Below are 26858 nucleotides of genomic sequence, written 5' to 3'. Positions count from 1 at the left end.
AATAAAGCAAGCTCAGTGTGCATACAGTTAATAATCATGCAGGCTTCTAACACAATTTGAACACTCACTGAATAATAAAATGCAAAGAAACTGCATCAGAGGGAAAAAGCACTACCATTACTGTGTATTTTATTTCTCTGGTCACAAGTGAATAGAGTGCATGCTGTGCCTTCCCTTCACAGCAGGGCTGCATAAACCCTAACAGTCTGCAGAGCTGTTATGACAGTTAATGGCTTTACTTCAAGTGGTTGAGACACAGGCTTTTGCACTAAATGTTAAGGGTTCAAACCCTGCTGACGGTTAGTGGAGGGAATGGATACATTTTACTTCCTTAAAATTTACACTGTCACTTACTGCTAACAACTTATTCTTATTAACCAATTTTGAAATAGGGCAATGGAACATACGCACTGCTGTGCACTCTATTCTGTGGCACCCAGCCATAATTTCAAGTATTACAAGTGTCCTGAACATCCCAAATGTTTATTTTGGCTTTACTGAAAAAAATGACAGTTTTAAACTCTGTTAGACAACCTACTGTAGTGCTGTCAATTAAAAGTTAAAATTAAAGTCTATATACATCTGCCCAATATCACCTCTACTATCCCTTTATCCATCTTTTTTTTTTTTTGATAGCTAGCCTAAGTTTCCTTTTTCTTCTAGAGATACATGGGCTTTCTCTTTGCAATGCCTTCTGATTTTAGTGCCTTTTATACACTTGTCTGCATACCTCAAGCCCTCCCTCTGCCCTTACTCAGAAAGAAAACATAAAAACAGCTTTCCTCCTCTATTTTAGAGTCTCCTTGCGCTATTAATTCAATTACTTCATTACATCCATTTTGCTGCATTCTGAAAATAAAAACCACATTATTGAAGGAGCTTCCCCAGCCACACAGACAATACTAACAATTATTAGAGGGATAGTTAATTTGTAAAACTAATGAACGTTCTCATTTAAAATGTTCCACAAAGATATTCATGGATATTAAGATATCAACAAATTAACCACTGCATTTGTAACTCAAACACACATAGGTACTGGATTGTGGCTGTTTTAAAAATTTGCCCTATGAAACTTGTAGAGGCACAAAGCTGAATACCTTTTTATCATTTTATGCATCAGCTGCGGGTCTAAAGAAAAAAGCCCTAGAAAGTTCTTTTTTCTTCTTCTCCAAAGCAGTACCTGAAATCTTAGTTGCAATCCGTGTTGTGATGGGTGGCCCAAAGCCCTTGACTGTGCTGGCTTTGATGGTGAATGAATACGTAGTCCCTGGGTATAATCCTACAAAGAGGTGATGTGTTTCATTCCTTAGTTTGAAGACTTTCCCTCTTTGGCTGGACAGGTCAGCACTGGGATCCAGAGACCCAACGGCCTTGTATGTAATCTGCAAATGAAGAACAAAGAAAGTAAGGTGATAAGGGGCCTTCTGCACCTGGCCTTTCTCTGCTCCCCTATTTTGCCATCTCTTGAGACTAGACATTGAAAATACAAGGACAGATATTATTTCAATATCTCTCTAGTGAGCGGTTCTATACTTGGATGCTGGCAAACAAACATGACAATTTTTCCAAGGCTTTACTTAGGAAAAAACTAATTTCTTCTCTCGACTAAAACCTCAGCATGTGCTGATTTACAACAAAAGATGCAAAGAATTGCTTTTTGTTCCACATCTCAGAACTTCTGCAGGCAAACCAGAGCGCACAGCACGACCGGCAGAATTTTCATGAGAATTTCCCATACAATCCCCCCGTAGCATTCAAAAACTCTTGGTGCAAACATGGATACATTTTCCATCAAGTTTTTGTTTGGTTTTTTTCTTCTGGCAAATGGTCTTCTCATAAGGCCACTGAAAACAATGGGAGCCTTTTACTGACAACAAAGGTTTTGGAAGTATTTTCCTGTGCTAAAGAACACATGCTGAAATGAAATGGTATGTTTAAATGAAATAAATATCATCAGGTCTTTAGACAAAAGACCTTCTCTTCTTCTCGGAGCTTGTAAGCCAGCTTCTGATATAATTTCCCTCCCCCTGTTTCGTGCCTCAGTTTGCAGGTTTACATGTGGTACCATGCCTGGTTTTTGCCTGAGATAATAAGTCAGCAGTGTTACAGACCTGGAAAGCCATTCATGAATACACCCGTGGCTGGTGCTAATGCACCTCTAGAGGAATCCAAGCTGAAAGCACACCTTTGAAATTCTGCTCCAGCTCCATTATGCTTACCCATGGCAACCTTGTTGATATACACACACTTGCAAGTAAAACTCATGACTTATTTACCAGCCAATTCCTTTCCTGCGTTCCAAATTCAATCCAAAGGCAGCTCAATTTCAACTGAGCTGTCAATATAATATAACGTGCTCCACTGCTCTCCTAACCTTTCCTGATATTATGGGATCCTCGCTTATTTGTAATGAAACCCTATGAATAAATCAATGTATGTTAATACATGAAGTCGTCTATTTTTTATGAAGGACTCCACAAGAATCTAATTCCCAGCTTTGCTGAAGGAGCCTTTGAAAATTTTTAAGTCGCTTGCTTTATGACAGGAGGAAAATGTTGCATTTTGAGGAAAAATAAATATACAATGTTTAAAAAGGGGGGCTTTAATAATAACAGGATAAATAAGAGGCAGAGACTGATGCTACTGACACCAGAGAAGGGTGCGAGTGTGTGAATCCTCATATTTGGACTGAGAAGAACAATTTAGACAGAGTTGACACCCAAGACAAGGCAGCATAACAGAGAAGGGCTGTGAATTACACCAGGCCCACAGAGCAGCAAGAAATTACAAAAGCAGAACTTTTAAAGGAATTACAATTAAACAGCTTGCATTGAAAACCTACTAATTTTTCCAGGAATTACAACTTGATTTTAAATTTTTATTACTTGCCAGAAACCTGAGAAAGAGAGAGATCCTAGCACAACAGTCATTAAAGTAAAGTAATTAAATGCAGAGAGGAGAAATCTTTACACTTGCTCCTTTTCCTTAGGTAAGGTGAGGACCATTCAATGCTGCATGGTACAGGACAATATTTTGACAGTTCTTTCTGCATCAAGGTACTTCAGGGCAAGGGAATCTGTGTAAAAACACTATCAGAGTTAGGGTGAGCACCAAAGACCTTAAATTAAGAGACATGACCCAGTCAATGCCATAGCCAAATCCAGAAAGAAAAATGTGTTTAATCTTGTCCTGGTTTTGGCTGGGATAGAGTTAGTTTTCTTTCTAGTAGCTGGAATAGCATTATGTTTTGGATTCAGTATCAAAGAATGTTGATAACACACTGATGTTTTTGGTTGTTGATAAGTAGTGTTTAGACCAAGTCAACGGTTTTTCAGTTTCTCATGCCCAGCCAGCAAGAAGGCTGGAGGGGCACAAGGAGTTGGGAGGGGACACAGCCAGGGCAGCTGACCCCAACTGGCCAGAGGGGTATTCCAGACCATGGGACGTCATGCCCAGTATATAAACTGGGGGGGAGAGGGGCTGGGGGTGGAACTCTGCTCCGGGACTAACTTGGCATCTGTCTGCAAGTGGTGAGGAACTGCATTGTGCATTACTTGTTTTGTATATTCCAATCCTATTATTATTATTATTATTGTCTTCCTTTCTGTCCTATTAAATTGTCTTTATATGAACCCACGAGTTTTACTTCCCCCACCCCCAGCCCCGATTTTCTCCCCCATCTCACTGGGTCGGGGGGGGAAGTGAGCGAGTGGCTGCGTGGTGCTTAGTTGCTGGCTGGGGTTAAACCATGACAAATCTGTTAGGTAGGAATGAACCAATGCAATCTGTATGCTCAATTTGCAAATCAAGTGCTAGAGAAATAGCAATTCAATAAAATTCCAAAGGGGAATCAGCAAAACAGGAGTTTGGGAAAAAGAAAGGGAACTTTGTACTGCTGGGCCACCGAAAACCACATTCACAGGATGCCCAGGTAGTAGCCTATGTGAAATCAGTGGTATTTATTTTCAAGCACATTTTATAGAAGGCTATAAATATAAGTGGAAGATGCACTTGTCCTTGATTTCCGTATAAATAAAAATATGCAGCTACCCTCACCAGTTCTAAAATCGCTACAAAAAGAGTTATTTTTCTTCATGAAAAAACCTATCCCCTTAAGGCAAACAGAGCTAGAAAAGCTTTCAAGAGAAAAAAAAAAGTCACTGATTAAAAAAAAGTCTTTCTTTTTTCTGTTGACTATAGCAGAGAATATGAATACAAGGGACCTTAAAACAACCTGGGTCAACTTACAAGAAGCAGGGAAGGAGAAAACAAGAGAGAGTACAACCACGATTTAGAGATTGTAGTGTGGGTCAATTTTCAGAAAGACTGCTCACTCAAAGCAGACTTCAGTATTTCCCAAAGCTTTTTTTTAGGATATATAAACTATAGTTAAGAGAGATTTGTGGCATAGTCAAATCGTGAGATTATTGTTTCTGCAGCAGACTCTCTCTTCCAATAGATATGAACCCTGTAAACCAGGTGATACGCAGACATTCAGAGAAAGCAGTCCTTGTCACCAAAACATAACATTTAATTTTAATACATGAACAGTACCTGTATGCAACACAGGGAACAGGAAAACAATAGTACAAAATTGTGCATGTGGTCCTGTTTCATTCAGTCCATAAGGAGAAATATTTAAGGGACTGGTAAGCATAATGGTGCCTGCAGATACAGCTAGTTACCAGCTTATTGCTCTCATCAGAGTTAGTGTCGAGCTCTTCTCTGCTTTCCAGAAGAGGAGCTCTGACTGACTGAGGTATATACGGACCCTGCCAGGAGAGCCTGTGGGCTGTGTGCCCACCTCTGCGGATGACTTTCGTCATGACCACAATAAGCTGATGTTCTCTGAGTCTCCATTTTGTCATTTATAAAATGAGGGCTATTACACTGCTCTACACAAACAGTTTTGTGGTTGAGGGATTCTATGGATTTCTGTAATTGCTGAGTGCTGATGGTTAAGCAGCAAAATCACAGGTGAAACAGATGAAGTAGCCCTGAAAACAGAGCCCTCTATTTGGAAAAATAGGCAAATTCTCTTCCAGCTCAAAAAAAAAAAAAAAAAAAAAAAAAAGAAGAATCATTTTTCTCCTCCAAGTGAGATATCTGCTGTTTCTTAGATATTAGTGCTACCCCAAGTGTGGATTAACATCTGAGAGCTCTGTCTCAGTCTATTTCTCTATGGGCCTCCCAGTCTAGCTAAAGCAGCTGGAACTTGAGCTACAATTATAGCTGGTCTTGCCAGCAGAGTCTCCTGGAGTGCTGGCTGGCTGCTTCCTGCTGACCTGGCACACATCCACACTCTTCAAGCTATAGGCTCCCCATCCAGGTCTGCAACGTTTCCCATAGCCAGGATCATTTCCATTTACTGAACTTGTTAGTATTTCTTCACTGGAATATCTGAAAAGTGCTACATCATATGCATTTGTGTGTATGCATGTGTCAACAAGATTTCTCCTATAGGAAGAAAAGATGCTGTAATATATCACTTATATGTCAGGTTTCATGTATAAATGTATCATGTATCAAATAATAACTGAGTAAAATGAAGACACTAAGAAGTTGTCACCCTTCTCCTTAATTGATTTAAACTAAAATTTCTGAAGCAAGAGGAATTTCAGGGCATCAGACACTGAAGAATTTTCAAGAAGAAACTATGGAAATTTCCAACTCTGGAGTAATTTACAAATGCACAGAAACATGTCTGGAGAAGAAATATGGCAGTTTCCTAGAATAAGAAGGGTGCTGAAAAAACACCTGCTCTTCTAGTTGGTATGCTGAGTATTTATCTTAATTTCTTGTTCCAAGTGTCAAACCATTTAATTACAAAACAAACAAGAGATTCTAATCTAAAAAATGAGATGACTCAATCACTAGAAAGCAGCTGTTTGAAATTATTTTAAAATAATGTAATTTAAACACAAGCCATGTCATATAACACTTCTGTATTCTGAAAAAAAAATGAATAATATTAATTTAAACGTTTAAAAACCCAGACAGAAAACAAACAAGAAAATAGTCAAAAATATATTTAAGAATTTCACTCTGATTGAAAATATTGAAAATATTTGTTTTTCTTCTGATGCAGAATAAATGCAAATACAAAGATGAGGAAATTTCTCACAAGACTGAAACTCAATGTTTTTTAACCAGCTTCCTGGCTATCTCCTGCACAGCAGGCAGCTGTTGTAAGTTGAAAGTTGTCTTTCCTCTGCAAAGTGGAATGGCTGTCCAGAGTTTGCATATGTAATGTAGAGTTTACATATCTGCTCCAGGACAATGTGATGGTCCCAAGGAAAAGTTCTAGTGGCCAACACTGCTATGGTTCTAATCACAGCAAATACTGGCGCAGGCTAAAATACAGCGAAAGCATGAAATATACATTAATAAATCCTAAATCTTCCTTGGAACCTCCTTTACTGAGTTAATGAAATGGTTCTCAAACTGAAGCAACAACAGCAGTAAATCTGAAGTAATCAGAAAGTCAGATGGCAAAGGAACTCAGAAGGATAAAGAACAGCCACATTCCCACCAGAACAGGAAGGATGAAACACTGAGCTGCAGCATCCACCCACCTGGACAGGAATGATTTACTCAGGAGTTGCAGAGGTGATTCACGTCCCTGGTCAACTGTGCAAAATTTGGCTACGTGAGTCCAAACTCTTTGTAAAATGTAAACCAGGTCAACAGTACAAGTTCAAGTCTACTGGAAACTACCAAAAAAGGCTTTATATATTTAATTTCCAAGTGTTCAGTGATATATAATTGCTGTGATGGACTATGGAGAATAAAATGAGAACAGATCAGTATAAGAAATGGGATGGTTAGCAAGTTAATCTTCCTTGTTATTTAAGCAGACATCCAATCTACACCAGTGCACTCTCAGTCTCCCTTAACCAGAAGCATCCCCTCTCATTCCATCCTCCCCTCTGTTTTTTATCCATTTAAAAAGTTCAGAATATTAACTCCTTGAAATCACTGAGCAAATACTATGTTAACAACCACAAAGATGAAGATATCATATTGAGAGCATAAGCACAGCTCTTCTCTCCTTCCCAGAGCCTAATTTAACACAATTTTCCAGGGAAATGTGAACACTTTTCTAACTGACATCATCTGTGACTGTAAAACTTCTGTTACAATGCAAGGACTTATAAAACTTTCATTGTGAAGGGAAAGACATAGCAGAGGTATTAACTAAACTACGAAGAACAAGGTATTTTCCACTGCAAATCTTTCTTCAGAAGAAAACACATAATAAAAAAATTAAACACACACACCCCCCTTAACCCACTTGGATTTTCCCATACCCCACGGCATTATGGGCAAGTGTGTGTCCACACAAGCAAAAGGAGACTGTGGTACTAGAATATATTATTATACATACAATAACAGATTATACATATATGTAATATATTATGCTTCATCAGTCATATCTTGAATATGTCTGTTCAGCCTGAGTATCATCCATGGACCAGAACATAAAACTCTGCAAGGACTTCACAATCTGCTCAAGAAGTTGCATTAACATTTAGCAGTTCACTCTCCACTCTAGCAGCTACCCAGTGTCCAGTGCCCAGGTACTCGCTGAATCTCTACACCATGCTTAGTGAATACAGACAATAACACAAGTCTGGTGAATTTCACTCCATCTTTGCATGGTGGAGGCAGGGCGGGCCTTTTCCTGTGCTTTTTTTTTAATAAAAATATCAGTAAGTGTAGTTGAAAACTGGAGGTTAAAAAAAAAATCCCCGTAGAAAAAAGGGTACGTATCATTAAAAACGTGGTAATTAAACAGTGAAACAGACCGTCAAGCACTGTGATAAATTACCCTTCGGGTTTAGACATTCCTTCGGAAGAATGTATTATGGCATGATCATAAGGCTCTAAGCTTAATACAAGTACAAATTGTGACAAAGATCTCATCACTTCATTGTAATGGTCCTTCTTGCCCTCCACTACTAAAATCCTTTGGGAACCCTGGATAGCTGTTCAGATTCTCTTTAATCCTCCTAAATAAATAAATTAACAAGACAGAATATACTGCTCAAATCACGGCTGATGTATCCATTTAGCCTTCCCGTACATTTGATACATTCGAGTAAGCTTTCACACTGATGAATAACTGAGTTGTCAGGATTTCATGTGTTCATAACCTTCAAACTGAGGGCAGCAAACTTTTATGTCTCAGGATTGAGAGCTTGCCAGTCAAGGCAAAAAAATACGCTCATATGTTTCTTCCCACAGCGATTCATCCCAGTATACACACCACTTTTATCTTATATCTTTTGTCAGAATTCATCAACCATGGTGAGCAGAATTTTGCTCTCTACAACCATATTCACCATCAAACATTAGGACTTTAAGCTTCCCCTCCGATTTTAGCAATTGCAGCCTGTTTCAATGCAAATGGTAAGTACTGCTGTTAAATCAAACACTACTTTGTAGATACATTATGCAACCTTATATCTATTTTCCATTTTAGTGACAGCCTGCATAGCAGTTTGGGGAAGGCATTTGAAACCTATAAATCCATTACATTATCCCCTACATTCCCATTGACGTTTTATGTCCCTGTCTTTATAAACAGCCTGTTCTGCGTCTCCATACCCCTCATCCAACATACAACCCCTAACTTCTGGGGATGTTTTGGAGCTGACAGGTAGCCATAAGATAGATAGATAGATAGATAGATAATTCCCCCCCCTTTCAGCTAGTAACGCCTCAAGACTGAAACCATCTCTTGCTATGGGCAAGAGAGGAGCCAGAACTAGGACCATTACACAGCCGCTATAGGCATGACTGCCAAGGTCAGAAACTGGGTCTGCAGGGACACCCTGACTAGTGTCTCTCACTTTACTGAGCCAGAAGAAAAGCAAGATTTTCCTAACTTATTGCAGTTTTTTGAACTCACTCCTGTCTTGTGAAGCAAGACCTGGAATCAAGACTTTTTTTATTCATCGGTTCTTATCATATCATGCTGCACGCAGGGGCATAGCGGGGTGGGCTGCCTGCAGAAGGAGCCCTGGGAATATGGATCCCTGGTGACTGTCACAGGTGTCAGCTCCTCCAGCACTGCTCAGCGAGCGGGAGACTAGGAGGGCAGCCTGCCCATCTGACCAGAACAGCCCATTAGCTGGATTCTCACTCTGCCCTAGGGCTGGGCTCACCTCTCCCCTACCCTGTGGGAATTGAACTGCATGCTGCCACCGTGTCCCAGCCAGCCCACCTCCGGCTGGCCTGCTTGAGCTGATAGAAAAGGCTGATATTAAAACCATTGACATAAGAAAATAAAGCTGCTGGCATCCCCGAAAATGAAAACCGCAGATCAGTCACAGCTTTAATTCCTTTCATTTTTAAAGGGGCCCCTCATTTTGAACACCACTTAACTAACTAGAGAGGCGTTGCTACTTCCCAACTACATAATCCTCTCTTCAATTGGAATCACCTCTATTTAAGCAGAAGACAACCAGGCAGACCCAGTGGTGAACAAGCCTTAGTGGTGTTCAAGTCCTACTTAGTGCAGCTTTAGAAAACCTCAATACTGAGCTGTCTGGAGTCCAGCACCAGTGCACTCACACTTCACCGCAAAGCAGAACATCTCCTCGACTGCCAGGCCCAGCATGTGCAGGCTACAGAAAACACTAACTTCCCCCCGTGCTTTCCTATGCCACTTGCTTCAATTTCATAACAGGGTCTGCACAAAACTTTACAAATGGATGAGAAAGAAGTTGGTCACAGGCAGAGCATGATTTTCCAGGGCTAGAAATCATTATGCAATTGGTAAGAGTGCAGAGATAAGGGAGCCAGGTGTCAGTGGAGAGCGCTGGATGTGTTTCACAGGCTTCAGCACTGCAGATGGAGGGGAGGGGGAACCAACTGAAAGGCTTCACAATTGAAAATACCTTGGGAAACAACAGGCTATTTCATTTTTAATCTTGCTTTACATATTCCACTCCATGCTCTAATAAAGCCTACAAGAAAACTTCCTTTTTCACCCATTCCTGAAAATAAACACAAATAAACTGATGCATTAAAGTCTGACAGAAATATCCTTGAACTCAAAGTTATCCAAACATTTCCTTCATTTCCTGAATCACTGCCTCAGGGAAGCAGTGTTCCCCAAGGCAGGTGTTAAGAAGCCATATGCAAGGTGAGTTAACCATGCAAATGACTATTTATGGTGGAAGGAAACCAGCTCTAGCTCATGGTGTCTCCTGGAAATGTTTTCTTTTAATTCATTGTGTCCAGAGGGTGTACAAGACGAAGGTGTTTTACTGAGCATCTCACTTGCTACCATCTTAGGCACCACTGCCTTCCAGAAATTTTGCAAGGCTTCTCACTGAGTTTCTAAAACGTATCTTTTTGAACCTGAGTATGTATCGCTCATAAGATACCTAACATCAAAAGCAGCTTCAGATTTCAATACAAAGAACAGCAAGGAATAGCCATTCCCAACCACAGCTTTCCCTTCCTACCTTCTAGCTGGACCTGGCAACAAGAGGATTAGCAAAATGGTCTTAAAATTATATATGTATTCCTTACACAGATCAGCCCAGCACCACCAGCAGGCATGATCTGGCTTCTCCCTGGGCACTGTACACCAGGCTAAGCGATGAAGATTTAATTGCCCCCTCTTCAGTGACATCTCTTAGGATCAGGACTTTAGCTGAATACAACAATTAGCACTGCTGAATTCAAATCTGACAATTCAACACCTTCTCCCAGCCTGAAATTTACTTCAGAATGAAAATCAGCTCTTTTCTTTCCCACAGCCTTTTGCTCAGGGTCATTCCCAGAGCCATGCTTCTACGGTAAAACACCACTGCACAGACAACTACCAAATGTTTTACGGAGCTGATGCAATGCAGGGAGTAAATTACAAAGTGGCATCACTGTCAGCTGAAACCCAACAGCAAAGAGCAGTTACAGATTCATGGGACAGAGCCCGAACTTTTGTTACACTGATTTTTCTGCAGAAATCTTTACCGACTGGTATTAACTCTACATTTAATCTTGACAAAACTGCAGTTTCAGCAGACAATTAAAGATCTTTTCTTTTGCTTTCCAAAGGTGAAACATGACTGTTGTATAATTTTAAGTAGCTTACTCCTCCTGCTAAAGAGATTCTGCTCCAGGTTCCCAGCCACATGAAAACTGGCACAGTCCCCACTCCTGTTTACAGCATTGCCGTATGGTAACATTTGCCACTTACATTTCGAAGGCTGATATTAAGCAGAGTGCAAATCATAAACAACCAGGGCGCTGGATGTGGGCTATACATTTGATTTCAAGTTCAAAGCTGAGAGTGTTAGAGGTGGACGACTCAGCTCTGTGTTTTTACATCAAAGCACGCAAATATTTTGTCTAGCTCACCTCCAGCTTCACATTCCAGCACAAGTCTCACTTGACTGTGAAAGATAAGACATGAAGAACATAAGGAACCCCTTCTTTTCCACATATATTATCAGAGCTGCTTGTTTTCTTGAATGGAACAGGAGAGGCACGATCCCTCTGTAATGCTCCTCTGGCTGTTGCTCGCTGTGCTTTTTTGTGCAGTGCATTATTAGAGATGTATTCCCCCTGATTTCTTGAGGTGATCTCTGCTAATATGGTCAAATCAACCTGATATCTATGGGCATTACAAGAAAAACAACCTTTCTGGCTGTAGCCTAAGGAAAGCAGGAGTGCAGATTTCAGCATGCATCCCACCTGCCCTGACTGCATGCTGCGGTGGAACGGAGGCACATGCGTGGGGAGCAAGCCCTGTACCATCCATGGGTGCTGGGGAACACGCTTGCTTTACCAGCTAGAAACAATAACAAGTAGTAAAAGTTTCAATTTATTTCATAAAACAAACTAAAGCATGCACTTTTTTCCTCAATTCACTGAAGCAGGTTATCACATAGGAGGCAGAGGGGGAAAAGCTGTCAGATCAGCTAATTCAAATAAGGTACATATTCACAGCTTCCACAAAATGATCAACCCTGCAGCAGACAGAAGATGACTAACACAGAAGCAAAAGCAGCAGGGACTGGTCAGATCACAGCTTAAACCCCTAACCAGGCCACATAGAAAGTCTTACAAAGGTCTTGATATTCATAAAGAACAAAAATCATAAGAGACCTGGCTACACACCAGGCAAGGTATTACCGTCAGTAAGAACACTACACAGTACACCAGCTGGAAAGACCTAAGCAAATGTTTTGAGCCCAGCAAATCACTCAAACACACATTTAGCTTCCTTTACTGCCAAGGGAATTTTAAGTGCATGTCTACATGCTCATCTCAAAAGCAGAAGATAAGTGAATCTAGCCAAGAGCTACATTCTTATCCTAAGATCAAGCTGTGAAAACTCACACAAAAAATTAAAAATTCATCTTCAGTGAAGGAATCGCAGAGCACTAAGGATGAGAACTTACTTGTAAATCAGTTCTGACACAATCCAGGACCCAAATGTTTGGCCTATCTTTCCTCTTTCACACAAGCATCCCTAAATCAAACTTTACTTTTTTATATTGATTTTTTGGTCCTTCCTTTTTTGCCTAGATCTTTCAATTTTCAGACTTAGAGCAGAACTGAAAACACTAGTATCTCAAACACCAAATACCAAGAATAAAATGTGTAAGAGTTGTCATGCTTTGCTAATCATCAAATAATCTGATTACCTGTGCCTCACCATGCTCTTCATATACTAAAATGAGTTTGCCATAGCATGCCAGAAAGGCAGAATGCATTACAATGGAAGGTATGACCATTTTTTGGCATTGTGTGTTAAAACAGTGACTCTGACTGCAGTTTTTACAGCTGTGTCTCAAGTTATGCCATCAAGTTGTCCCAACTTTGGATTTTTCCCACCAGAAAGATTAAAAAGCACCTGTTCAGCGTAAGTGAAGGAAGGAAATAGGCTGTGCAATTTCCAAACCCATTTTTCTATTTTTTAAATTAATACCTCCACCCTTCCTGTCTAGCATAATTCCCAAAAATACAGGCTGGCCAGTTTGCAAAGATTTTGAAAACTGCTGCAAGTCTAATTCAGCCTTACGAAAGGGAAGGGAAGACAACCCAGCTCCCCCACTAATGCACACATGTCATAAATAAGAGGGCAACAAAGTCTTCCTGAAGCCAAAGTAAAAATCCTTGTTTTAATGTTCTAAGTAATAGCAAATAAATCCACTTGGACTGCTTCAGCCAGCAAAAAAGCCAAGTCACTTCTGCAATATTCTAGCAGAAAAATGGTCACCTTTGCAACTAGATAACTGAGTGAAGAAAATAATTTTTTATATGCAAAATATTTGCTTGGAATTTAGTGTTAAGATGCTGTCTTGCATATCAGTATTTATAGTAAGATGGAACATATTTTCCTGAGTAGCTTTGCAAAGGTAGACAAGGTTGAAGTTCTCATGCATATTACTTAGCTGTTCAAATAGCTGTAATTTGAAGAGTACACGTTCTGGCCTGATCTTGCTACAACAGTGTGATAAGACGTTAAGGACCCAGGACCATCTCACAGGTGTGGATTTGGAGAAATAGAAAAGGGGAGGACAAGCCCTGGAAGAGTTGGGACCACCGCAGGGTTATGCTGGGAACACACCCCACCCTCTATGCACTATCTTCTCCCCTGAAACGGAGGAAGGACCCCAAACAGGGAACACCGATGAGTCAAGCAGCTCGTGATAACTGCATTAGGAAGAGCATTAGGAAGCCCTGCAGCAGCATGAATGCAAAGAAATACCACGATGGCTGAGGCATCAACCCTCCCCTGGGTGGGTGTGATGTGCCCCCACGTTTGCAAACACTTTTGCAACGCGTGGATGCGAGGCACCCACGAGAACTTCAGTGTGGGTGGGGTGACGAGGCTGTGCCAGACCTCTGGCTCTGTGGAGGAGACAGGTACGCACCACCCCACTGCCACAGCACCACGAACCCTAATTCAGAGCAGTGCAGGAGTGGAGCCTGTGGGGTAAACAGCCTACTGCCCCTCAGTCCCAAAAACCTTTTCTGGCAACCTTTCTACATCTCAATTATATACATTTATATCATCTAAACCTTAAAGGATTTGTCCTGTGTTTTCATTTGAAAAAAGACATTCAGTTCTCCTAAACCCATGAATTCCTAATCATCACATAACATCCTCCTTCTTCCCACCCTTGCTGAAAAGTTCCTGCTCCCTTTCTCACTCAGGGGCATATGACTTTATACTGTGATTTTGCTTTTCACTCTAATCAAAATATTTCACCAGAAAGAATGAATCTTGTGCCTGATACATCAGGGCCTCTAAAGAGACTTCACAGTGTTTACACCCAGAGGGCTTTCATTTGTGCACAGGATGTTTATGACTTTTGCTGAAAAAAGTCACTGTTGCTGGTTTCCTCTTGAATAAATCCTGGGCCTGATTTTTGAATGTCCTGAGGAGAGTCCAAAGTCAGAAGAGAGCTGGAAATCCTCCATCACCTTGGAAAAACAACATCCCTTGTTCCTCAGGACATAACTGCTTTAGAGCAAATACCTGGGATATAGTTTTTGCAGATACTTTAGGCATTACATGAATAAAATCCTATTACTATTGCAGAAGAGGTTGACTCCAATCAGGTTTGCTGCAGTAAGTTTTCTGGTTTATTCACCTGAACTATATTTTCACAAAAGCCAGAGGCTGTAAAATGCACAGTGTATAAAGCAAGTTAAAATCCCTACCAAAAAAACATTGCATTTTTTAAAGTGACTTCCCACACAAAGGTGTCTCTGAACTATCCATTAGCTGAAAGTGAGATATGTCTCATTGAACAACTAAATACTCTTTGTAGAGGGGAAAAAACATGCAGCAGCTTAACTGCAGAAAACATGTTCAAAAGTCCAAAGCTGAAACAACATTCCCCCCCAAGTCTTCATAATGCTGCAGTATCAGTAGGGGCATCTCACTCGCCCTGTGCCCAGGATAGTGGAAAGCACTGGCCAAACAGCGTTGTTCAGAGGATAAGGCCTAAAAAGCAAGTGCCCACCAGCCTCTTGCCCACTAAAAGACTGTGGAAAAAAAGCACATGACCCACCTATCCCTGTGATGTTCCATCCGTAGCTGCTTTCTCCAGGCAGAAACGCTTGTTCCCTGTGTCTCTCCATTGCCACCTGACAGTCAACAGAAAAACCATCGGATGATGCCCACATACTTCTCTTTCCCATCACAGATGTCACCCTGGCTCTCCCGAGTGTTGTTATCTCACTCACCCACTCTGAGTTACTGAACTAGGATCCCAGATTTATTTGGAAGCTTGGTGTAGCCTCTGTTCATCGCTGCATAAGGTGGATGGCTCCAGTGAGAAACTTGAGCAGAGCAAAGGCAAAAGCAGTTTGTTTTCAAACACTGATATCCTGCTTTCTTCAGCTATAACTGTCTGGTCAAAAGAGAGGGATATGTGTCCAAATGGGCAAGTCTGAGAACTGCATCACTGACGGCCGCCCATAGACCACTCGGAGCAAAGTCTGATTCATTTTGTTCACACAAGGACAAGCTAAAGCCAGTTTTAGACCCCATGTAACATTGATTTTTTTTTTTATTCAATTTGAGAAAATACAGGCATTCACTTAAACACTGACTAGCACAGAGATAACTGTATTACGTGCATTATGGTATATTTTATTTTGTATTTTTTTTCCCAGCTGTATTATTTTGTTTTCTGAATGCACATTGTGGAGACCACATGAATGAAAAGTGAACTGTTAAGATCTCTAGATACATCTGAGCTGCAATTTTGGTTTTATGGTCCTGTAATCAACCTTCCAAACCACATGAAAACACTTCTATTGCACTTTTAAAGTGTTTTGCAAAACTCTTGGTATAATATACTTGCTGTACTCCATTACATTTGCCTGCTCTTGAGTTCAAAACAAGAGTGAAAAAAGATAAATTTGTGTTCCCTTTTTTAATGGTCTGTCCTGGTTTCAGCTGGGATAGAGCTAATTGTCTTCCTAGTAGCTGGTACAGTGCTATGTTTTTGAGCTAGGTATGAGAAGAATGTTGATAACACACTGATGTTTTCAGTTGTTGCTAAGTTAAGGATTTTTCAGCCTCTGATGCCCAGACAGCAAGAAGGCTGGAGGGGCACAAGAAGTTGGCACAGGACACAGCCAGGGCAGCTGACCCAAACTGGCCAACAGGGTATGCCATACCATGGGATGTCACATCTCGTATAGGAACTGGGGGGAGTGGGGGCAGGGGATTGCCAGTCGGGGATTAACTGGGCATCGATTGGCAGGTGGTGAGCAATTGCACTGTGCATCATTTGTATATTCCAATCCTTTTATCATTACTGCTGTCACTTTATTAGTGTTATCATTATCATTATTAGTTTCTTCTTTTTATATTCTATTAAACCATTCTTATCTCAACCCACTAGTTTTATTTCTTTTCCTGATTTTCTCTCCCATCCCACTGGGTGGGTTGGGGGGGGAGTGAGTGAGCGGCTGCGTGGTGCTTAATTGCTGGCTGGGGTTAAACCACAACATGATCTGTTGGATTTTCCTTTTAATTCATCTGTAGGAATATAGTCAACCATAAGTTGTGTTCATCGGATAATCCATTAGATGGGGTCTATCTCCTTTTCTTTGTTCTCCACAATAGCAGCCACATTCCGAGCAGTCTTCACTCCACCCCTCTTTTTTATCACTAAATTCCTTGTGATGTTCCAAAGATTCTTTGGATTAGTTTAGGTTGCATTAAAAGGCATCACAGTTAAAAGAGTCTCAAAAGATGAAGTTTAAAATAGTCCAATTTATTGTTCCAACTCCCCCTTTAGGATAATCTAGCTCTGCTTCTTCTTTCCCCTTAATGAGCTGTAAAATCAAGCACGAAGCTGTCAAAGAGTCCGACTAGCTCCATCTCTGCTTTATAAATAAGAAGTAAAATCTCTATAAGAAGTGTACTTCAACTCTTTGGTCCCTCCTGTTAGAGCCCTCCACCTTGGCAAGGATCTTTCCTGGCCTCCATGAGCACCACTGGGAACTTACACTAGGTCTCTCCTAATTGGTGCAATTTGGTCCTTCCCCTCCCTACCCCCAACTCTTGAAGTGTTTTGAGGGGGCAGAAGTAAACAGCTTGGCTTCTCACTGACACTGTCACAAAGTGCCAAGAAAAGCCATGTTGCCAACATCACTGCTGTGTCAACATCTGGACACAGAGCTGGAGTGGGTGGCAGAGAGGCAGAGCAGCAGCACCTTGACGAGCAACCAGAGGAAGCCAAGAGTTTTTAACTTGTCATGGTGAGGAGGTGAACAAGGTTAATTGCCACAGATGTAGACTTAAACTTTGCGTGCTGTGAATCACAGAATAAAACTAAACTTGAAAGGCCCAGGCACTTTTCAAAATGTACTTCATTAGGTTTCAATTATAAAGGCAAAATTAGAGGACAACAGAACAAGAAACAGTGGATGTTTTCTCTGATGAAGAAAATTTTGCTCCGTCTTGAAGGCATTTCTTTTAGTACTCTCTCCCAACACCATCCCATATTTCCAAACACTGTAACCCTAAGCCATGCCTCCTGTACTGCAAGATGACTGCAGCAGGGCAACAGGAGCAAAAGGCAGAAAGAACCCCCTCAGTCTCTGAACCCAGTCTTCTGCAACCCCAGGCAAGTATGTAAAGGACACTTAGTCACAGTGATTCATGCAGCACATTGTTCCAATGCCACCCTCCCCTCCATCCATCCAGAGTACACTTTCTAAATCCTGACATCCTTTTTTTTTCCTCTGGATGCTTGACACTCTACAGGCTATTTTAAAGGTGACCAAGAAAAACAGGCCAGCCAGGATAATTAAATTTGCTGTACAGTGGTCTGCACCTGCATAAAAAATATTTCAGGGAAATGAAGTAGTCCAGGGGTTTACACAAATCAAAAACAGATAGAGTAAGTACACATTCCTGTAGCACTCACCAAAAAAAGGCTTCAAAAATCTAAATGACAACATTAGAAAAGCTATGTCTGTTTGTGGTCAAGCTTGAGCTGTAACTTCAACAAAAAAGCCCTTGATTAGTGTGGGCCTATATTTTCTGATAGTCTCAAGTGATTCACAGTTTCAACCTCAAAGCCTATAACGGTTCAGCCCCAAAGAGCATAAAAATAATCATTTGTTACTGGACATATCAAAGCTGCGAATACAGTATTTTATGCCAGGTTCTTCTAGCCTGATTTCAAGATTTTACAGACCCCTTATATGAGTTCTCCAAATCTAGTGTGTCAGTTGAAAGATGGCAATAAGTTTCAAAAGGGAAACATAGAAACATTAAGTTTAGCCATACTTAAAAGATAAATAAAACACCTTCAGGAAGCTGCTGCCAAAACTAACCTTGAAAAAAATATCAGGGCATTTTATAGAAGGAAAAAGATCCTATATTGACATTTTGAGCTTGCTACAAAGTACAATTCAAACAGACTTACCAGCTGCTCCTGAACTTACTGCCATATTAGTGCCTTTTACCAACAAGCATTCAGACTCTGAATAGTAATAATGAGAATGCGAATTTGAATGAGGCTCAGCCTAGGCTCCTAAGTCTAAAACATGACTAGGGTAGCATCAAAATGTGGCAAATTAGAGTGCAGACACCTGGTCCTGAAAAGTCATGCAGAAAACTTAGTTTATACTGCTTCTCCTTGTTTCTTATTAAAATAATTTGGAGGCTTGAAAGTGAAACAGATTTATGAATTCACTAGGGAGCTGCAGAGAGTCATCAAGCAGTAATGGAAAGGCAGATTTTTTTATTGATTCAAATTAAGGGTAATTTATTGAAAAAAAGCCATGATTTGCATGAAAGACATTGCCTAAAGACACAGCAGTCTAAGTGTGTTTTGATATATTTTATGCATACACATACACACACAGACTGTTCGGTGCAATTCTGCTAGCAGAGGGAATTAGCTAGCAGTACTGCTCTGCAGTCCTTTCTTTAGCTTATGACCATCCAGCAAGATAAAACCAATCGGTCATAAGAACTTACTCTGAGATAACTCAAACCTTACGCGCTTCAAGAGAAGCCTCCCCTCTCTTTTAATGTATCATGAGCAGCCTGGTCATTCCTATCCATTCTGTCCCTCCCAAGCAATGAAACCTAATCGTCCTACGGCTTCAGTGAGTCCCAGGACACCCCGTCAGCTGTCTTTGTCCTTACAGGAAATTTGAGGTGCCTTTGTTACACTGCTCTTGGCCCTGGGAAACAGAGCAAATCTGAACTATCCCAGAGAGACCAGGTTACCACAGAGGACATTTGAGCGTAGGTCTCATTCCCCAAAATATTGGTGTTTTCTATATCAAAACCATTTGCCAAGGGAAGCCTATTGCTTCATGGGGAAGCTCAAGCCTTCCAGGTTTGGCATTTCTCAAACCTAGATTTGAATCTTCAATGATAAACCTAGACAAATTGTGATGCTAGAAAAATTACAGCAGTCTTAGAGAATCTCTGGGGCACTCATGTGCCCCTCAACGTATGAACACGCCAACGTTTCCTGACCTAAATGCTCCATCTCCTTTTCAGTGCCAGGTTCCCTACAGCCAGAGTTACAGAGACAGTGCCATGGGCTACAAACACCAGGATTCAACTGGAGTACCAGTGGGACTAGGTGGGCATAGCACTGGTGATAAAGAACAGTATGTCTTTCCTCATCCTCCTCAGCTGTGTCAAGGAACAAGATTCCCAGGTGCTCCTACCACCATCGACTCCCCTGAGATAGCTACTGGAACACTGGATTCCCTTCCCCGGCTCTTGAGACTACAAGCCCATTTCTTCCAGAGCTCCTCACTACAAAGCGTTCATGATTATGGGAAAATTTGTTGCGAATAACTGAGTCTAAAACACCAAAAGAAAGGCACACTGCATTTACCTGCCTTCATCACGTTACCTTGCTGTCGTTACTCCTGTCAGACCACAAGCAATTTTATCAGAAATTTAGTCTCTGTGAACAGGCTATTTGTGCAGCATACAGGGCACGCATGCAAGTTATTGATCTCAGTAAGCTAAATTTTCACAAGGGACTTAAGCCAGTTTCCATTTGCGTGTACATGCTCTGAAGACTCCAGGATTTGATAGAAGCAATTACTCTCCCCAAGCCACAGAGTGGCTCATTTGAACAGACTCTGAAGTTTGCATTTTGCTATTTGCATACATACAGTTTAATACCAGAGCAGCACGTAAAGAGGAATGTTAGCTTTATGAAAATCTGGCTTTTGGGGGATATTGCTCTGTGGAAAACAATAGCAAAAAGTAGGATCCAATGTAAATCTTACAGTGAAGGGAAAAAAGCCACTTGCTACATGACTAGGAAGACTGCATGAAATGCTGAGAAGCCTCTTACAAAGGCAAATTATCACATGGCGTAGATGGCAAAGGGATCATTTACATTCCCAGTTCGTAAAAAGCGGTAATTAATACAGCTAGAGAAAATGTAAAATTTAATGAATAACTGAAGTGTTCAAACAAACTGCCAGTTTAATAAAGCTGAATGACAGGGCCAAAGTGTTGGGAGTAAAATCCCAAGGTTCTGTTAGTAGAGAGAAAATTCATGGATCGACTGAGAAGAAGAAAAGGTGATTTAGAATCAAAGGAAATAATTACTCTTCAAATAAATAAGAATTAGAATGAACATTTATATTGTCTTTTCTTCCCCTCTGAATGTCTCCAAAACTCAAATTTATTTTAGCTTACATACTTAGCTAATTAAAGCTCTAAAAATAATATAAATTTTTATGGGCCATTTCTCGAGAAAACTAGCATAACTTAGAACAGACCCAGGCACTTTGATTATTGCATCAAGTTTCTATTAGTTTTCATGGTGTAATAAATTTTTAAAAAATTACCTCCTGCTGATCTAATTATGATCCTATTTTTAAGCAATTTTTAAAAATCAGAAATGTATTGCAGACATTCATTCTTAATGGCTTGAATTTAATAAAAAAATGCATTGAAGTTGGCAAAGAAAATACTGAACCAAATTCTCAGCCAATGTAAAGAGGAAAACCTTACTGAAGTTGGTGTTAGCAGAGTCGGGCTGTTTGTATGAGCTGGTCATTTTGCAGAAACCCCAATCTCTCCAGCTGTCAGCCTTACAAATTCACTTTTTACTCTAAGTGCCAAGTTGAGTCCAACTCTTCTTATGTCTCACTAATGTTGGCTCTGCAGGCCAAATCTGACTGATGAGTCTTTTTTCAAACCCTGTTTCTTTGAATTGAGTCCCACAAACCCAATGTGACCAGTACATGACAAAGAGCCATGGGGAAGCACAGGACATTGCTGTAAACCAGTGGGTGTGTAAGGCTGACGACTGAAGTTTTTACTCCTCACAACATGAAGCTAAAATGTCCATGAACAAGACAGGCTTATTCCCTCCAGAAGTATTCGTTTACACAGAGTTTTCTCACAGCAGCATCTACCTTCCCAGACGATGTCCACCCGCTATGTACAAGCTACATACTGTCACTAGCAGATCCAAAGAGAGCTACTGTTCATAACTTGCTTTCGGCAGGTCCAAATATTCAGGTAACTATTAGAATGAGATGGTGAGACAGATCTAATCACAGCAGGCCTAGGACAGTGTTGTACAAGTGAAGATGCAATGTGAAAACATACCCATCATAGAAACAGACTGACCCCAAAATGCCGATAACATTAACAGAATTAAGACAAGCCAGAATTACTCTTTAGAAAAGTACCACTTTGCATTCACTCAGCACGTCATCATAACCTCAGAATACTCCCAAAATAAGAAACAGTGCTCCTGTAATTAGGATACAGCTAAGCATTTTCATTCCAGATATGTTTATCATGTTAGAAGTATGGTACAATGAGTACTCTAAGTGGGAAGAGAAGTAATGCAAGTAAAAGAGCACAAGCTACACTCGTGACACAAAGTCATTATTTTATAGTCTCTGATGTCTGCATGACCTGCTACTCACAGACCTCATCTGCAGAAAAAGCACTCTTTCCACTCTTACAGCAATGAGGACCTGCTTAGTTTCAGCTACTGGCATGTACGTGGGCTTTTTGTTCACCCTTTTTTCACTCTCAAGCACAGCTACTTTTATTTTTACCATCATATTGACAAAAATCAATGAACTAAGAACATGGCTGCTAGAAACACTTATGTTAGAGACACCTGGATACAAGGTAAGGTCCACCACACAGATTCTCCCTTTGCAGTGTCTGTAACACCCAGAAGAGGCTAAAGAAATGGTAACATTTCCAAGGAATAGTACTGGCCAGGGACCACAGCTACAACCCAGGAATCAAGGGAAGAAAAGCCTGTTTTGGTTAAGAGCTAAGCAAAACCAGCAATGAAACTTCAAGTCTGCTGTTGTTAGATAAGTCTACCATCATAATTATTTAGAAATTGGATGCAGATGCTGCAACTCAATAGCCAAAGCTGTTCTTACAGTGTATCTGTTCTGAAAGTGATGAGCCCAGAAATCTCTCTAGAAGTCAGACTTAAATCAGATTTAGATAGATTTTCACACCGACATCTGCAAAGAGATTCAGGTTCTTGAGCTACAAAACTATATCTAGCCATCAACTGAGTTTCCAAATTTTTAAAAGAAGGCAGGAACCCATCAGCTCTTAGGTGGTCATCGCTTGTCCCTTCCTCAAATGCATGACAATGGCTCCTTAATGTAGCAGATTCTTGGCAGTGATGTTAAACTTCATTTAATTGCAGAAGATTGCAATGATACCTAGCAATAGTCCCATCCACTGAAGCATATTTCTCTCTAGGGACTTTAGTGTGAAAAGGAAAAGCTGTTGAACAGAAGGCAACATATCTTCCTCTACATTTAAATCCAGGGACATATCTGCTTACAATGTCTAGAAAAAACAAGTGCCACCTCAGAAAAGAGCTCTGTCACCTCCTCTGTTACCTTCTTCAACAAAATAATGGCTCTCTGAGGGGCAGACAAGGCTGAATGGGTTGTACCAGATTGCAGTGCATTTAGCTGCTGGCAATATTTATAATCAGTAGTTTATATGCAGAAATATTTATAAACAGTAAATTTAGAGATTGACATGTTGCTAAAAGCTGTACTAACCATGTCACAGAGTACACTGCCCAAATCCTGCATCCCCTAAGGTGAGAAGAAGATGCAAGAGAAAGTGTTCTTTCCATAAATTAATACTTGTCCTCTTTCAGTATGAAGTCCCAGAAACATTATCAGCAAGAGCTCCCAAATTTTCTGAAGGTAACTAAATGAAAAATAAAATGCATCTCTACCTTCTGAAATGCCACCTTTCTCTTCCAGTTGTTACTATGGAGCATGAAAATTAACTCAAAGCTGTTAATTGCTTTTGCAATTATTTTATTTCACTCTGCTTACTTGGGGAGACAGGTAAGAGACATGCATTGCACGTGATGCAAACACTTGAGTGCTCAGGGACAGTGTGTCTGCATTTTGCTGTAAAGACATGCAGCAAGCAGGTCTCCTAATGAGATCAATATAGTACAACAGTAACACTTTATTGGTCAAGAGTTTCTGTCGGTTTTCTCATCTCCACTGACATAGCATGTGAGTTCAGAAAAGACCTGTAACAGACTTTTGAAAACTGAGAATCCCCTGCCCAGATGGCAGTTCTGCCAATCTTATCCAGGACTCAACCTGCAAACAGCCCTGTAACACAGATAGATCAGCAAACATAAAACACTTTCTCTTAACCACCTACACATAGACCTATACACAGATGGTTTGGTATAAGTGTAAAAACATTGCTGTCCTAGTGTGTACCATAAATATTACTATTGGTACAAGAAGGAGGCTTTCTCCGAAAAACAGATGCTGTCATTCTTAAAGGATCTGCTGTGCACAACAACAACTGGCAGGGTATTTTATTTCTATGCTTACCTAATTTGAGACAGCACTGAAAATCCTATGTGGAACTGCAAACATGTTCAGCTTCAACATGTTTCAAGTCATGTACCAAAAGAAAGGAACCACTGTTGGCTTTATCTTATTCTTAATTGATTAATCACAGGCAAGACTTCCACAAGAAGTGTGTGCCCCCAGCATATCATTAAGGATTATGTTCACAGATACTCTGTTCAGACAGCACTGTGTTAAATCCCAGCAAATAATTTGGTCACCAAGACGTGCGTGGAGCCCTTTAGGAGTAAAGCTGCTAAAACAATTATGTAATTACATGAAAAAGCAGTGGGTAAACTGCACATCTTGTTTCTTTCTAGGCACAAAAAGCTTCACTAGGGCTTCCTCTTTATCTCAGATTTGTTTGGAAAAAAAAAAGAGCCATTGCTATCATGCTTCCACTATTAGAAATGTCAAACGCTTTGACATAATTTTCTTCTCATGCCATTGAGGAGCTCAGAGTAACGGAGGAAAACACCAAGATGTCCATGCAGCAGACAGAACTGCAGCTCATCGATACCATTTCACCACATGACAACAATTACCAAACCACTGCAGCTGCAGGGAATTTCTCATGGTCCAGAAAGGCTCTTCCAAAGGTCCACAAAGTCCACTGTCTTTATTTAAATCTGTCAGTAAAGCAGCTAGAAATAGATGTCCCTCTGTTGCTGCTGTTGAGATTACACAAGTTAAACTAGTAGCAGGTAACAAGGGATTTCCTCAAAACTCTTTCATAAGCAGCTTTCTTGGTACTTATTACCATGACAGAGGAAACTGAGAGTCTAAGAAACTCAGCTGACAGCACAGAAGACCTTTGCCTCAGGCAAAGCAGAATGAATTCCCCTCGTTCCCAAGTCAATGTAATTTATAGCCCAGGGCTGTGTCTCATTACTCCTGCCCAAGCCAAGGTTGTTCGAACTTCAGTGTCAGTTGAGCAACAGACTTGTCTCTTGCTGGCACTCCTCTGAAAGGGGAGCTATGGTTTTATTTAGCTGGAAATCTGGTATACTGTATAGAGAAGTTTGGAAAGAAGAGATAATGTTTCTGGAATGTGCAGCATTACAAGACAGATTTTATAAAGTATAATGAGAGAGAAAGATTACAGTATCCAGGAAAAGGATTGAGTTACATCTACCGAGCAGCACTGTTTGCTCTGCAGCAGCATGGAGGAGTTCACAAAGTTCATCCTTAATAAGGTGAGGATGTAACTTTTGTCTGGATAACCTGAATAATTGCTAATTTGTCTGTGTCCTAAATAAGAAAATGGCAAGTTAATAATGCTGTATACACATTTTTTTCCCCTCTAAATTTAATACAAGTTTAACACTGTCACAGAGACAGATAAAGTTAAATAGCTCAGAAAAACCTTTTTGCTCAGTGGAAAATGGAACTGTATCAAGCACTAAAAGGAAAAACATCCTAGCCAGTAACATGCAGGAGTTCTGTGTGCATGACTTGTGTTTGTATTTCTCTTCTCCAATAAACAAATTAATAATTATTCTGCAGCCACAAGCCCCTTGTGGTCTGTGCAAAAGCAAACAAAACAAACAATGCCCCCACCCCGCCACTGCATCCCATTGCTCTGCTGCCGGTATTCCAGCTACAGGAAGAGCTGGGGGTTGGTTGCAGGTTGGAGCAACCATCATTCCCACCTTGGACCAGTCCTGTACAGGAGCTCATGGTTGGAGAAGAGGCCTGAACTTGCCCTGCAGTTTGGGGGACCACATTTCTGACTTTTCCAAAGTCACCAATGCGAGCCTTAGAGAAAGATCATTCATTCTAAAAGACAACATAAATCTAGATAGAAGCATCTTTTGCTGTTTCAGCAGGGTTTTTTGTTTTGGCTTGGGGTTTTTTTATTATACGTTTTCTAGTTTGTGTCCTCCCTCAGAGTTTCTACCCGAGATAAGGGCCTTGTAGGAGCATTTTAAGGAAGACGGCAACAGCCTTGCTTTTCCTGATTCCTTCTTGTGAACTTTAGAATTAGCCCACGAAAGCTTGGGGACTAGCAAACCACTTCCAGCAGAAGTGTTTCAGACTGAAGAATGACCATGAATTGGGAACACTTCAACAAAAAATACGAACAAGTTGAAGATGTTAAAACTTCCAGGGACAAGACTCAGGTTAAGAAGTTGCTCCTATAATTTTCACTGGTGGGTTGATTTTGGATTTATTTTGAATGGATTTTCACTTATGTTGAAAGACCAAACTATTTTTGAAATGAGGGAGTTTGAAACAAGAATTAAATTCTATGAAGACAGGGCCAGAATTTTCGGCAGGTATCTGAAGAGGAATATTCTTCATTGCCCCAAAACTGTATCTTCACAGCACCCCCTTTTTTTAGCTCCAGAAGAGAGAAGCCAACTCCAATACTGAAGAGGACACCACATTAATGAGACTCTCTCTCATCTCTCCCTTCTGTCAGACTTTTATGATTCCTATAGCTCTTTCATTACCTGGTCATCACCACTGCTGGTTTTGTCATTCGTCCAAGCTCCCTTGTATACAGCCAACAGCCTGGGCATCTTTGTCCTAAATCACCATGCTTTTCACTGGATGATTAGGAAAACAAAACAGGGCTCGCTGAAGCTGTTGTGCTCTCAAATTCTGATTTCAAGGTGATTTGTGCTCCCTTCCTCCTTGGTTTGTGAGAATAGGAGGGGAAGCAAAAAGCTCACTTCTTTTGTGTGCTTGGAACCAAATAAGGAATTAACTTGCCTAGCACAGTATCTGCTCCGAAGTGTACGGTACGTCAGGGGGACAATCAATTTCATGGTTCTATAAAGCTGATTGAAACATGATTACATAGCAAGCCATGGGCTCTTTTTTCTAAGACTCGCCAACCGCCTGTGCTTCTTAGGAACAATTACTACTGCAGGTGACTTCGGATTGCAGCTGGGATGGACATTAGTTTCAATCTTATCAGGAGGTTTCAGACATTTGGGGTACAAGACTAAAGTTAATTGCACCAAGTG

General features: G+C 40.7%; 1 protein-coding gene across 4 annotated transcripts in view; it reads right to left on the bottom strand.

The window, feature by feature from the left end:
- The window catches only part of PTPRT (protein tyrosine phosphatase receptor type T), a 488778-nt gene that overhangs the window by 123570 nt on the left and 338350 nt on the right, over window positions 1–26858 (bottom strand). For all 4 annotated transcript variants that reach the window (XM_075059108.1, XM_075059117.1, XM_075059124.1 and 1 more), the window contains one exon: window positions 1184–1385. In XM_075059108.1, coding sequence (XP_074915209.1) covers window positions 1184–1385 — 202 coding nt within the window. The remainder of the gene's footprint in view (window positions 1–1183; window positions 1386–26858) is intronic.

The sequence above is a fragment of the Buteo buteo genome, chromosome 2 (assembly GCF_964188355.1).
Source record: "Buteo buteo chromosome 2, bButBut1.hap1.1, whole genome shotgun sequence".
NCBI lineage: Eukaryota > Metazoa > Chordata > Aves > Accipitriformes > Accipitridae > Buteo > Buteo buteo.
The sequence above is the reverse complement of the archived record's forward strand: the minus strand, read 5'-3'. Positions and strand labels throughout refer to the sequence as shown.